At 38.2% G+C, this 13,388-nt stretch overlaps 2 protein-coding genes and 1 long non-coding RNA gene across 5 annotated transcripts in view; 1 reads left to right on the top strand and 2 right to left on the bottom strand.

Moving 5' to 3' along the window:
- LOC309350338 (putative CENPB DNA-binding domain-containing protein 1) overlaps positions 1-13,388 on the bottom strand; it is a 136,096-nt gene that overhangs the window by 39,978 nt on the left and 82,730 nt on the right. The window lies entirely within an intron of this gene.
- Positions 1-13,388, bottom strand: part of INTU (inturned planar cell polarity protein) — a 34,032-nt gene that overhangs the window by 16,478 nt on the left and 4,166 nt on the right. For all 3 annotated transcript variants that reach the window (XR_014160294.1, XM_081876736.1, XM_081876735.1), the window contains exons 2-4: positions 8,091-8,677; positions 2,908-2,993; positions 1,755-1,958 (exon numbers count right to left, since the gene is read on the bottom strand). Coding sequence is in view for 2 of the 3 variants with exons in the window: in XM_081876736.1 (XP_081732862.1) it covers positions 1,755-1,958; positions 2,908-2,993; positions 8,091-8,677 (877 nt within the window). In the remaining variant the exon portion in view is untranslated. The remainder of the gene's footprint in view (positions 1-1,754; positions 1,959-2,907; positions 2,994-8,090; positions 8,678-13,388) is intronic.
- On the top strand, positions 6-8,315 carry LOC309350474. The gene is made up of 3 exons (XR_014160414.1): positions 6-1,232; positions 6,683-6,834; positions 8,202-8,315. It is a non-coding gene; the product is annotated as an uncharacterized lncRNA (long non-coding RNA).

The raw sequence follows: 13,388 nt of genomic DNA on the forward strand, positions 1-13,388 counted from the left end.
GCCAAAAAATGCCAGTTTGTGTATCAGTTAAGAAAGAATTATTGATGAATTATATTTTAGCAGGTTTTAGCAGCCCCCCCCAAATCTCCTACATGAAAAACTGCAGATAATGTTGCTTTAAAAATATATCTGTGAAAAGCATATACTATCAATAGATAGTTCTATTTTGTTTTCTTACAATTACAATTACTGTATGTATGAGTTGTAATGCTTAATTTTGTGGGTGATATTCAACACTAGTCTGAAATAAACTGAAATATGATGTCACCTGTTTCAGGATACCATTGCATAATTATCTAAACCTTTTAAAACAAGACTCAAGATTCAGATTTAAAAGTTAATCTTAGGCATATTTACTTGGAAGTTAGTCCCACTGTGTCCTAGTAAGCTCGTTTAGAATTGCAACCTTAATTATTATTCTTAACTAATTTAACTGTGTCCTGGAGGCTCTTTCTCTTTTTCTTTCTAGGCAGTACCAAAACCCTGTTGGGAAATTTTTCTTTTCAAACTATTAAAAAGGACCTTCAATCTCACAACTGAGAGAACTGGCAAGTCCGTGCCACTTTCATTGAGTTTAATTATCTGTCTTTAAAATGCCCAACTAACAAGGATATTATTATGCATCAATCTGTCTCATCAAGGGGGGGAAATGGGCTTGTTTTTTTTATCGCACTGCACAAAACGGAGAAAAAAACCTTATTCCTTTTTAATGAACAAAAATGCTTTTACAAGGTTCATCTATGAAATATCTATACTCTTTCCCAGGGAAAGAAAAGAAAATGCAAAACAAAGAACTTAGCAGCAGCTTCGCTTCTAAATATTAAGTGTTGGTAAGGTCTAACACGTATTGCTGCACCAGATTAGGCATCTTCAAAACAAACTGAAAGGAGTCTTGGGGGTTTAATGGGTAGAAAAGCCAGGGATAATGGACTTAATAAAAGAAAAGAAATTGTAGTTGTAAACGCAGTGGCTTTTTTCTAAACAGAGCAGCGTTCTATTAACTAGTTTGACAGTAAATAAATTACATTTTAATTTTGCTTGTTTCTAATGTAATGTACTTTTCCTCCAATCAACAGAGCTTGGGCATTATGAGAGCACTGAATGGAATTCTTGACATAGAACTGTGCAGCTGAAAGGCTGCAAGAGCCTCCAAGAACTGGACTCTAAAAAAGCACCCTTTGTTGAAGAGTGTCTTTTCTCAGGGAAAGGAGATAATAGTCTGCTGCTCTGTGGTAAACAAAAAACCGTAGCCTCTATGAAACTCATTCAAATTCATGGTATTAAATCGGGAGCTATCTTATGAAAACTTCAGAATTTGCATACCAGAAAGAGCTTATGAAGCCCGAGTCCTTGGTTTAGATGAGCACTAAAATTCTAATGGTGTGGGCAGCACTTGCTCTGTTAAGGCACACACATCATATAAAGATGAAGCAAGCTCAGGTACACCAAGCTGAAACAATGGCATGTAACATTCATATTAATAGTGCAAGACAAGATTAAAACTAGCTGCAACAGTGATTTCATTGCAGATTAATTTCCTTCAGCACTTTCCCTGGGTACAAGGTATCAGTTGCCCCTGCTAAAACATTTTAAAACATTTTTTTCACAGCACTAAAGACTAGAAAGTTGCTATTTAAAAAAAAAACCACAGCAGAAATTCACACACGGTTCTGAGTATTATATTTCTTTATTTCTACTACTGTAGTTCAGAATTAGTAATGGGTTTCAAAATTTTTTATGTTAAGAATACATACCTCATCCTTAGATGTATCAGAATCCAGTTTGAGTGAGAGGTACATAATAATATGTGGTATACTTTGGATAGAGAACTGTGGGTCATTGTAATGGTCTCTCCACAACACTTTGAGCAGGTTATTCATGGAGGATTGTGTCTGCTTACATCTTTGTTGGGATGCATCTTTTGACTCAAAGAATGTTGTTTCAAATGTAAGCTTCACCTATTGTAAGAGTTAAAATAATTTAACAGCTTGTACCTGCTAGGTGAAGACCAGTCCTTTAAACTGCTTTTGAACTTAATCCCAAAGTGTGACAGTGAGCAGGTTTCACAATACAGTACAAGTGTTTGGCTTATTCAGAAGTTTTTAGCATTAGCCTGAAAAATAGTCAATTTCTGCTACAGTATAAGAATTAATTTCAATTGCAAAGCATCCAAGTTAAAGCTCTCCAGAGGTTTGCTTTCAGTGATCCTGCTTCTCTTTTGGCTCAGCTTGTTCAGTACATGAGGAACAAGCGAAATATAATACAGCATTTTGGGAAACCTATGTGAGAAGCAATACAATATTTCTATTGAATACTATCCAATAGCTTTAGAAATGCAGGAAGCATTTAATTCATAGCAGCCATCTGCTATGAAAGGTTTTATCTGGAATGTTTGAGCAACATGCAAATCAATGCTCTACTAATAAATGGACAGGGAATTCACTAAACAAAATTGCCCATTCCTGTTCAAATGCCAGCATACTGCAGTAACTACAGCAACTCTGAGTCTGACTAAAAGCAGCCAGTGAACTAGATTTTCATTGGAAACCATCCAATGTTTAACATTAGTTTTAACTAACAAGTTCAGGCATAATACCATCTCTTATCCAAGGGCAAAAGACAAGGGGTGAATGTTAGTTAGACAGATTGAAATCAATGGATTTATGTCTATTGATTTCAATGGTCTATTCCAAGTATGACTTTGCCCTTGGGGTGGAATTACATGCTTCTCTCTCTCTCTCCCCCCCCCTGCAACTCCCCCACACTCCGAAACAAGGGGATATATTTTGAGGGGAGGCTGCATTTTATAGAGAAATGTACTTGTATAAATTGCATGTAAAAACACAGGCTTCAAGTCTGTATGTTTTTCTTAGAACACTAATTTTTAAAAAACTGAGTATAGTATACCTGCATAGGACCAGGAATGCAAGACAAAACCCTTTCTATATTTTCAGAGTTTACATCAACATCATTTACTGCGACAAGAACATCTCCTGAAAGTTGAAACAAAAAAATAAGATTAAAATAGCAGCAGGCAAGCAGAACAAGAACACACTTTTTGATAAGAAAGTATGGCACAGAAGCTTTTCTGTTAAGAATTGGTTAAGCTACTACTGAACACCGAGGGTTAATTTGGCCCACAGGCCGAAGGTTTCCCACCCCAATGTAAAGTAATTCTTGGAAGGCCCAGTGTAAAAACCAACAACTTCCGGTTCCTCTCAAATAACATTTTCTTATTCTGCCTGCTTAGCAGAAGTTTATATAGAAGTCTGACTGACTCTTGAATTCATCTGTCAATCACATTCCTAATCTAATTACACAGTCATCACTGGAAGCAACAGAGGAATTCTTCAGAATAGTATGTGTGCTAACACAACTGAAAAGGAAGAGCACTGCCATGTTTGAACGTACCAATTCTAGGTTTCTCAGCATCAAGCAAGTTGCTATATGGCAACAGCAAGTTTCTCCTTGAGACAGCATCCAGCTCAACTTTTGCATTTCTCTATTTGCCCAGCAGGCACACATCTATTTCTACTAAATTCAAATCAGACAGCCTGGCCCTCCCAAAAAAACACGCTGGAAAGGAGAGAGATGGGATTGTAGAGTGTCTCCCTAGGTTTGCTGGAAGATTAGTTCTGTCAGGCTTCTCCCTCATCAGCAGCCACTCCATTAGATGATGATGATGATGATAAAATTTCTACACCACCATAAACAGAACACCACCCCACAGTTTAAAAGGCAATAGATTATTTCATTAGCCAAAGGCTAATATAGGAGGAAAAGAGAGTTGGGACTGCAGAACCTCTTCACCTGCTCTGTAGAAAGACCAGCAACTTCTTGAGCCTTCTCTCCTTGAAATTTTTCCATTTCAGTCAGCCATTACAACTAAAAAAACTTTTAAGTTTGAGTCTGCTTCCCCCCACTCATCTCCTCCAAACCGTTTCCCTTTACTGCCATGTCTTTTTAGATTATAAATCTGAGTCTAATCAGCCCTGTTTAGGGAAGTTTTTAATGTCTGATGTTTTATCATTTTAAATTTTTTTTATTATCATTCATTCTGTTGGGAGCCGCCTAGAGTGGCTGGGGAAACCCAGCCAGAATGGCGGGGTATAAATAATAAATTGTTATTATTAATGAAATTTGTAAGCCGCTCTAGGAATCATTTTTGGCTGATGAGCAGGATAAAAATGCTTTATATAAATCAATAGTGAGTATCAGTGCCAAGTGGCCAATATGACATCATCTTGCTTTTCTAAACTTTCTTTTGGAAAAAGCCTTCTGACTGCTGTGGGCTCTCCTCTCTTACATCTCTGATTGGCTTCTATGCCAGACAAACCATGGTTCATCAGCTTGAACCATGTCAATTTTGTTACCACTAACCTAAATTGTTACCCCTGCCCACAGCACCTCCCTACCCAAAAAAGATTCCCTGAAGAGAAATTACCACTAATTAATCAAACTAATATCTCAAAAACTAGAGAGGAAAAAATACGGAAATAAAGTTTCCTGTACTCAGCTGTGGGATTCCATTTTTATTTATTTTGCTCCTGCAGCTGTAACATTAAAATTTTCCATTGTGGCTGGATAGAAACTGAATACCTAAAATCTAGCCACCAGAGTATCACTGTTATTACCTTTTCTTTAGGCAATTCCTTCATAATAATGCATTGCAGGAGTAAGCTGCTCAAAAATGCCATGATGACAGAAGTTGTAAGGGATGCCAATTTTCACTGAAAACTCACAATCTCGCCTCTTGTTAAGGCTCTTGTAGCTCCAAGCCTCTTTACCCACCTGGTTAATATACCAGGTGTCTTACTTGGAATACAGAAAAATTAATGGGGGGAAATGTTGCATGGCAGGCAATAAACAAAAAGTGAAAAAATGAGTTTAGAATTCCTTGGCATGCTTTAGAAGTTAGCCAGGGTATAGGCCTGTACTAGCATAAGCTCATTGAAAGAAAGCTGGGCAAGCAAGAATACTTATCCACTTTACACTGTATCGGCAATGATTTAAAACTACTGTTTTTAGATCACAAATAAAGCCTGAATAAAGAACCTCAATAGTTTTATTAAAAATGGGGGGCGGGGATGACACACTTGGTCAAAAATCAGAAAAAGGGAGAATGAAGTATCAATTTTCATTACTTTAAAGTCAGCTGCACCTGTGGCATTTTTTAAAAATCAGATCAGTTTGAAATTTGGCACTTTCATGGACCTCATCAGATAGCCCATATACGCCAAGCTCAAGAATTTTAAGGCTTATAATTGCAGGCCATTGTTTTTCTTACTTAAGTAAAAGGGCACTCCCATGTCCCTTTAATAAGGTACAGAAATAGATTCATATATAAGGTGCACAACAGAAATATGCCATGCAGATTTCAGACAGCTGTCTTAAATAGCGGTCTTCTCAAAATTTACTTATTTGTATTTATTTAACAAAACACATACACTGCTTGATAGTAACAAAAGCTCTAAGTGGTTTATGATAAATATTAAAATTATAAATAAAAACAAGTAATTGGAAACATTCAAAAACAATTAAAATCAACAGTAAAGAAACTGAAAACATTTCAACATCAATGTGTTTGGATATGCTGGCCTAAACAAAAATGTTTTAAGCCAGCACCAAAAAGAATACGCCAAAGTGCCTATCTGGTGTCAGCAGACAGAGGGTTCTTAAGTGTAGGTGCTGCTACACTAAAAGAATGATTTCTTGTAAGTGTGGAACTACTGTGTGGCAACCCACAGACTGAAGCAGCCAAGTGGGCACATTTGAGGTAAAGCGATTCTATAATAAAAAACCGTTTAGATGTTGGTTGACATGAATTCTACAGTGCTACTTTATATACTAACAAATCTTACCAGTTATGATGATAGCTACCAAATATTCTTACTAAAGATGGCTAAACAAATACACGGATTTCCATGTATCAATGTTGTAATTAGTCAATGTCACATTGTGGTTAGAGAATGACTTCCACGAGGTTCACTGAATAGTCTCGAGAAAGCCTTGCCTAGCCCATCTTTGAAAGCTGTATGGAGGCAATAAATGAGAATGATGTAGGCCCTGATCCAGCTAAGGTTAGTTCTGAGTAAGTCCCGTTGCTTTCAGTGGAACACAATCACAACTGACTTTAGCTGCATTAAGGCCAGGAAATATGGTTTAACTACCGTTCAAATAAGGGAGGAAAGAAACAAGAATAAAGAAATGGAATAATTCAGGTTACAAATACATGAAAGGATTTATTGGCAGAACCCCAGCTAGCGAGATGGCAAATGCAATGAAGTGTTGCCATTTCCCAGCAAACACTATGCTAGATTACTGCTCCAGGCTAACTCTTTACCCATAGTAGACCAAGTTTCATTATGTTCATAGCTATTTTATTATGGACCCTGTATCATTACAAGGGTACCGGTAACCTCTGCTGGTAGGTCAGGCAGGATTGCTGTTCTTTAAGAGTTTTAGCACAGAGGCATACAGCAGGCTTCCTTAACCTCAGCCCTCCATATGTTTTTTGGCCTACAATTCCCATGATCCCTAGCTAGCAGGACCAGTGGTTAGGGATGGGAATTGTAGTCTCAAAACATCTGGAGGGCTGAGGTTGAGGAAGCCTGGGCATACAGCATAATATCACCTTCATTTTAAGCTGTCCAGTTTAACAAACAACTTGTTTCTTTGGCAGTGACAACTGCTGTGGAAACACACAAAACAAAACACCATCTGGTTGCATGATTTTCTCCTATGTATCCATGCCTACTTCCATTTTTGGATTCCACTCAGGTCCTATTCCAACTTATTCCTGAAACAACATGGTAGAGAATTTAAAGTTTCAAAGTAAGTGGGGTTTTTGTATGTTTGCTTGTTTTTATAAAACTCTGGAATCACATCAGTTTCTTAAAATTAAAGGTAAGTGTTCATTTTAAAAGCAAGATGTACAGTTCGTTTAAAACTTTCTAGTTCTAAATACACTACACTAACATATTTCTTTTGCCAAAAAAGCAAAATTTGATCAAGATATTTGACTAAAAAGCAATGTATTTGTGCTTAATTACAAGTTATTTCTGCCAACTATAACAAAATTTGTAACATACACATTTTGCTGTGTGCCACATTTAGATCTAAAAGTACCCAGTGTTCACTGCACATCTATAATTTTAAAGTACTTTATAAGGAAATTATATATCTGGATATGAGTTGGCAGAAGATGCAGCTCACTTACCAGTTCAAAGCCAAACGACTGAAGTATGATAGAAAGGAAAGCAGAACATAATATAAAATAGCAGTTGGTAGCTTGGGATACTGCTTTTGTTCAATGCTAATATGCTTTTGAACAAAAAATAGTTTTAATTCTTCGTTGCCATTTTCCCAAGTTGCCATTTGCCTAAATGAACCTTCCATAAATGTAAAGTTCATAATTACTCAGTAGCGTTCATAATGGATTTCATTTCTGCTAACATTAATGAGATTAGGTATTACATAATACCAGTATAGCCAAAAACAGAAGTGCCATTCAAGGAATTAAAAGGATATGCACACAAAAGGAAACCTTAACATTGTGCACGTTTGCATGTAATTCTTTTTAAAGGAACAGTGTTTACTGGATGAGTATGTGTGCTTGAAAGCTACCACAACATGCTTGCTCAGGGAAGAAAAATAATATTGGAACCTAGAGAGGTATTCTATTGGAGATGTTTTACATTGAAATTAGGAAAAATATTCAAACTGTGACCGACTCCCTAATACTTACTGCTATTACTATACAAGCAACAACCATTTTAGGTGTGTCCAGCTGACATGCAGGTCCTTTTAGACCTGGAAGAGGGCAGTTCAGGGTGCGCTAATGCCTGCTCTGCTGATGCGCATGGGGGCCAGTAACGGAACCCTTGCACAATATGGTTGCCGCCTGCACATGCCGCAGGGACAAGTCTATTGTCAAAAAAGAGCTGAGATTCTGAGATTCCTCGATCCATGGCAAGACCATGACCATGCCAACCAATTAAAAAGTCGTCACTTGGACTGAAATAAGTAACCCTTTCACCTCCCACAATACTGACTTGCATGGCCAGAATTGCATAAATTGTGACACTTACCAATCAAGATGTGACCAGACTTTATTGCTGAGCTGCCTGGTATCAAACCATGTACTACAAGTTTCTCTTCATTGGCACTTCTAGATTCAATACTGTGATTATGTTTTTCAGTTTTTCTCCATGGAGATTGATGGATAATCCCTATTAATGCTTCCAGAAGCTTGAACTGCTCTCCTCTCTCAGAATTTGATAGCCTCTTTGGATTTACATAAAGGCAGACATCTTTGTACCATTGCTGGGCCACATCCTCCACCCTCTGACCAGAATGGTGTTTCAGTATGGATGCTGGGCCAGAGGCACGAACATCGCATTTGTCACTTGACATCTTCTTACTAGAATGTTTTGATAAAAACCTTTTATATTTTAATATTTTAGTGAACTTTTCCAGTCTGTGTTCACTCTTTCTATCTTTTTGAGATCGCTCACGAATAACCTCAGCTTCATTTTCACAAAACCTGACACGGTTCACCACAGGCATATCCAGAGAGGTGTCCGGAAGGAGAGTTTCTTCCTCATCTTCACTCAGCTCTAGATAGAATAATTCTCCATTTTTCTGTACACTATCTAACCATTCAGGTTCAAGGTCACTGTGAAAGACAAGGGCAGTATTAGAATGACAGTGAAGACAGAATGACCTACAATGTGCTTAATTTTGCAGCCCTCAGGAGCTAGTAACATAAAAGCACTTACAAGGAGGGGGATGGGATGAACCACAGACCTCAGTCTAAAGCAGCTGCATTCAACAGAGACCTACTATTCAGACCCGGCGAAAGCATCTATCATAGAAACCAACATTATTGAAGCATTCTTTTCACACCCATGCCTCAATAAGCAACCATACATTTACAAGTGAGAGGTCTCATTTTGATTAAAAGGACAAGGCAACCTGCCCCATCTCCAGTTCAGTCTAAGCACATGGAAAGAAAAATATTTGCTGGGGCATCATGAGCAGCATGCAAATTAAAACTATATTGCTAGCCTACATTAGAGAAATTTTCTGTTGTTACATCTAAAAATGTTCCCCTTTTGACACTTTAGACTGATAAAGGCAAACCAAGAAAGCTACTTTTGCGTTTTAAACTTGTTTTTTATTAGTTAAACAATTTAGAAACAATAATGCCAATTCCCTGCAATTGCTTTACAGTGGCACAGTTTGCATGTAATCCTAAATAATGGATTAGTACAATATTTATGAACTGCAAGAAGCCTTGGGCTTGTGTACTGCCCCCTCTTATATCCTATGTGGCTAGAACAAAGACTTTGGAAATTTTTACTCCTGGCTTCCTTTAAATACATACAACGGGGGATCATGGTTTATCCAATGCTTATTTTCAACAAGCCAGCTTCAGAAATGATGGTTTGACATTGGCTTGTTTTAAAACTGACTATGTTAGTGTTAAATTATCACCCTCGGTTCAGACTCAACAAGCAGCCATGTTTAAAGGAAACCAAAAGTCATTACCCCAGCAAGTAGAGAAGGGAGTGGATGAGCCCATGGTTTAGCAGGATGTGGCCAGATATGTGGGTGTGAGATGCAGTATATAACTCCATCACTCTTAACCCCATTATTTCAGAAAGGATGTTACTGACAACTTCAGTTGTCTCCCTATGTCTACAGTCCACTATAAAATAGGTATGAAGCAAAACACTAACCTGCCCAGCTATTTGCTAACACTGCCTCACAACAACACAGGATCTTTCTGCTTGTGCTCCTTCATGGACTGATCTTTTTCTCCCTAATGTATTGGACACCATTCCCACTTTCTTCAACCAGTACTACAGAACTGTCTCTCTTACTATGTGCTTGCTTCATGGGACACAGCAGGGTTACCAGACAGTTCTTAAAATGTTGCTACTCATAGCTTACCCAATTAAGTTGAATGGGTGCCTATCTAAAGTACTGAAACTGATCACTTGTCAAAATGGAAAGTGATCAAGATGCAGTAGGGGTAGGTTGGTGGGTACAATATAGCCATCTGGCAAGCACAATTTTTTGTCAGGCAGACTCTACTCAGACAGGTCTAACAATAGCATACTATGACCAGGGGGTCTGTTTGATCCCAACAGAAGATTGATACTATAATTTTGAGAAAATGGTGGAGGCAGCCTTTATGGTCAAATTTAAATTAACTTCTCAAAAGAGCTTCTAGTTCATATTAGGTCCTGCTTTTTTTTTAGTGCAGACTTGCAAATTAAGGGTTATATCCAAATAACTCATACGCAGCACAGATCCATTGAAATCATGACTGAGTATGGGTTAGTTGAATACAACTCTATGATTTGTACATAATTAGGAAATTAAGGCTGCAATCCCAACCCCACTTAACTGGGAGTAAATCCCAGGAAATTCAATAAGCCAATTTTCAGCAGACATGGTTAGGACCGTACTGTAAACCAAAGCCTATTCTACCAGCTCCCTTCCAAGTCTTACATTTCTGATTTTGACGTAGTTAGTGGGATATGGTACTGATCTGAGCACAAAATCAAGTTTCATATTTCCTTGCAACCTACAACTTATTGCATTATCCTACGACTCGTTTGATTTTATTCAGAGTCAGCAACTAAAACATCTGTACAAATTATGTGGTTTAAAATGTTACCAATAAAGAGGTACTGGAATTTAAGAGCTTATAATCTGTGTTCTGTCACTAAAACCAGATAGAAAATTTCAGATGCATTAGGATGCTTTTCTACTTTTAAGAGCAAGAGCATGTGAGATTACCAGGAAAGGATGGGAGGGACCTGATAGCAATTAAAATCCTACTCTGAATGGAAAAAATCACAAGACAAAGAAAGGGTTTTTCTACGTGATTGAGAGAAGGAACAGGTTGGAAGGTAATAGCACTATTTAAATGTGCACATTGCTTCTGAAAAAGCCAGACTTCTGTTATACACTCTATATGCTAAAAACCCTGGGGTCTAGTACCACTGCTGGAAGAGCTGTATGCATTAAGACTTGACATGGGAAGGCAAATAAAGGGAGATTGAATTTATATGAATTGTGATGGGAAAAATGGTTTGTGGGCCAAAGGTGCAGAAAGAAAGAAGAACACAATGGCTAAAAAAATTTCCTGTTGCACTTTCCTACTCTTCCCCTGTCTCAGACACTTTACAGGTAGAATACAAATAAATCACCATGCTCTAACCCAGGAGAGGCTGCTAACATTGCAAGCATTACTAGTACTAGTACTTGTCTGAATGAGGTGCAAAAACTGCTTTGCAGCATCAGGATACATGTGTGTATAGAAATACTGTGTGTATGTCTGGTAGTCTGCGTTTTGTGCTTTAATATTTATTTGACCTCTGTTGATGCCAGAGTTCAAGGCCTTGTGCTGCTATGCTGGCAAACCTGTTCAGTGGTAGCTGCTTAGTAACAGGTTCTGAAAGTGGAGAGAAGGTATTTATAGACCGGGTCTGGATCAGGTAAATTCATTGTGATTGATCTTGGAAAAATAGACTCCAGTAGGCTAGAGGTTCTTCACAGTGAAACTGTTTGTGATGGGAGTCAGATGAGGAGGGAGGTTTAGGTAAAAAACAGAGAATGTTAAAGGGGACAGCAGAGAGCTGTATATTAACACTATTCATCTTTGGTTTCGATCAGAAGTTCTATCCAAATATTTTTACCAAAATAAGGTTGCACAAGTGGGTTTTTAAAACCAGCTAAACGGTCCAAGCAATTAGAAGTACAACTGGAGAAGCTTTGGAGTAAGAGGCAGATTGTACCTAGTATCGGGACCCAACTGAGTGAATTTGGCTGAGGTGAAGGTTGAGGGAATTTAGCTTGCAGTAAAACCACTTAGAAGCTGGTGTTAGCAATAGTGGCTCTTGAGTCCTTAGAAATTGTCCAATACATGTATGACCCCAATGTAAATATCAGTATTCCCTTACATACAAAATATTCATTTGATAAATTATGTTAGTTAACGGTTCATCCTATTTCCAGTGTCGGTATCAATCTCACGCTTAAGCCTATGATACCAAGCTATTAGATGGATTTAAAAGCATTCTGAAGTAATTGGTGGCAGCAAAAAAGTGATACACTGACGAATTCTAAAGTGGCAAGGAGTTCCATAGATTCTGAAATATAAAATTTAAAGAGTCACAAATATCTATACTTCTGTGAAATAACAGCACCCTGATTACCTAACTCCTGAAGGGCTTGAGGCTGAAGATGAACAGAGAGAGGGCATGTAAACCACAGATGCTACAACTGGGGTAGAACAAATGCAAAAACAGGGCTAGTGAGTGAAGGCTTACATTTTATACTTACACCCCAAAGGGAGGAATATCTGAATTTCTTGCCCAGGGCAACTGAACAATCAGCAGCCCTCTTTTCAGTAAACCTAGCCAAGAATCAACAAAGGTGAGGAATTCCCATCTATCCCATTCTAATATAGTTCATGTATACAACTTATTTTTATTTTCCCCCCAAAATCATTTTCTTCAAAGAATTGTGGGAACTGCAGTTTGTTAAGGGTGCTGGGAATTGTGGCTTTGTGGGGGGTAAACTACAGTTCCCAGTTGCTCCTTTACGTTCCTTCCCTTATGGTTGCTTTTAACCGTTTGTCCTTGTTTTTATCTTTTTAAGTTATGTATGGTATAATCACATTTTAATTATTCGTTTTTATCCCTCACCTGTTTTAAGTCTTATGTGTTCAGTTTATCTGTATGTTTTATCTTATGCTGGCCAAAATAAAGTTTGATATAGAGACTGAAATAAACACAGTTCCCAGGATTCTCTGGGGGAAGTAAAGTGCTTTAAATGTACAGTGTGTACATAGCACTAGGAGGCATGAAGAGTGTTCAAATGAAGAGACAGGAAGGTTACCGCTGTTTAGAGAGGAGGGGATTTTAAGCAAGTACATCCATCATCAAAGATCCTAGTTCTGCAGTTTGGAAAAACTCACGTCAGCAGAGCATGAGGATCTTAATCTTAGGGTTCTGGGTTCAAGTCCCAAGATGGGCCTAAGATTCCTGCATTGCCTGGGGTGGGACTAGATGACCCTCGTGACTCCTTCCAACTCCACAATTCTATTATCTGATGCGATGACTGAGGGGAGGTTGTGGTGGAAGGAATCTCGATCTTTTCGGAGTAGCAAAGAATAACATATGGACAGATTTTTTTAAATAAAAAAACAGCCTAAATCCCAACATTTGGAAGTAAGAAACAGAAAACGCTGGAATAGCAGCAGCAGGAGGGCCCAATTACACAGCGCCCCCCTCCAGCGGTTCTCAACCTGTGGGCCCCCAGATGTTGTTGGACTACAACTCCCATCATCCCTGAGCTCTGGCCTTGCT

The sequence above is a fragment of the Podarcis erhardii genome (genome assembly GCF_964252035.2).
Source record: "Podarcis erhardii genome assembly, chromosome: 9".
NCBI classification, from domain to species: Eukaryota; Metazoa; Chordata; class Lepidosauria; order Squamata; family Lacertidae; genus Podarcis; species Podarcis erhardii.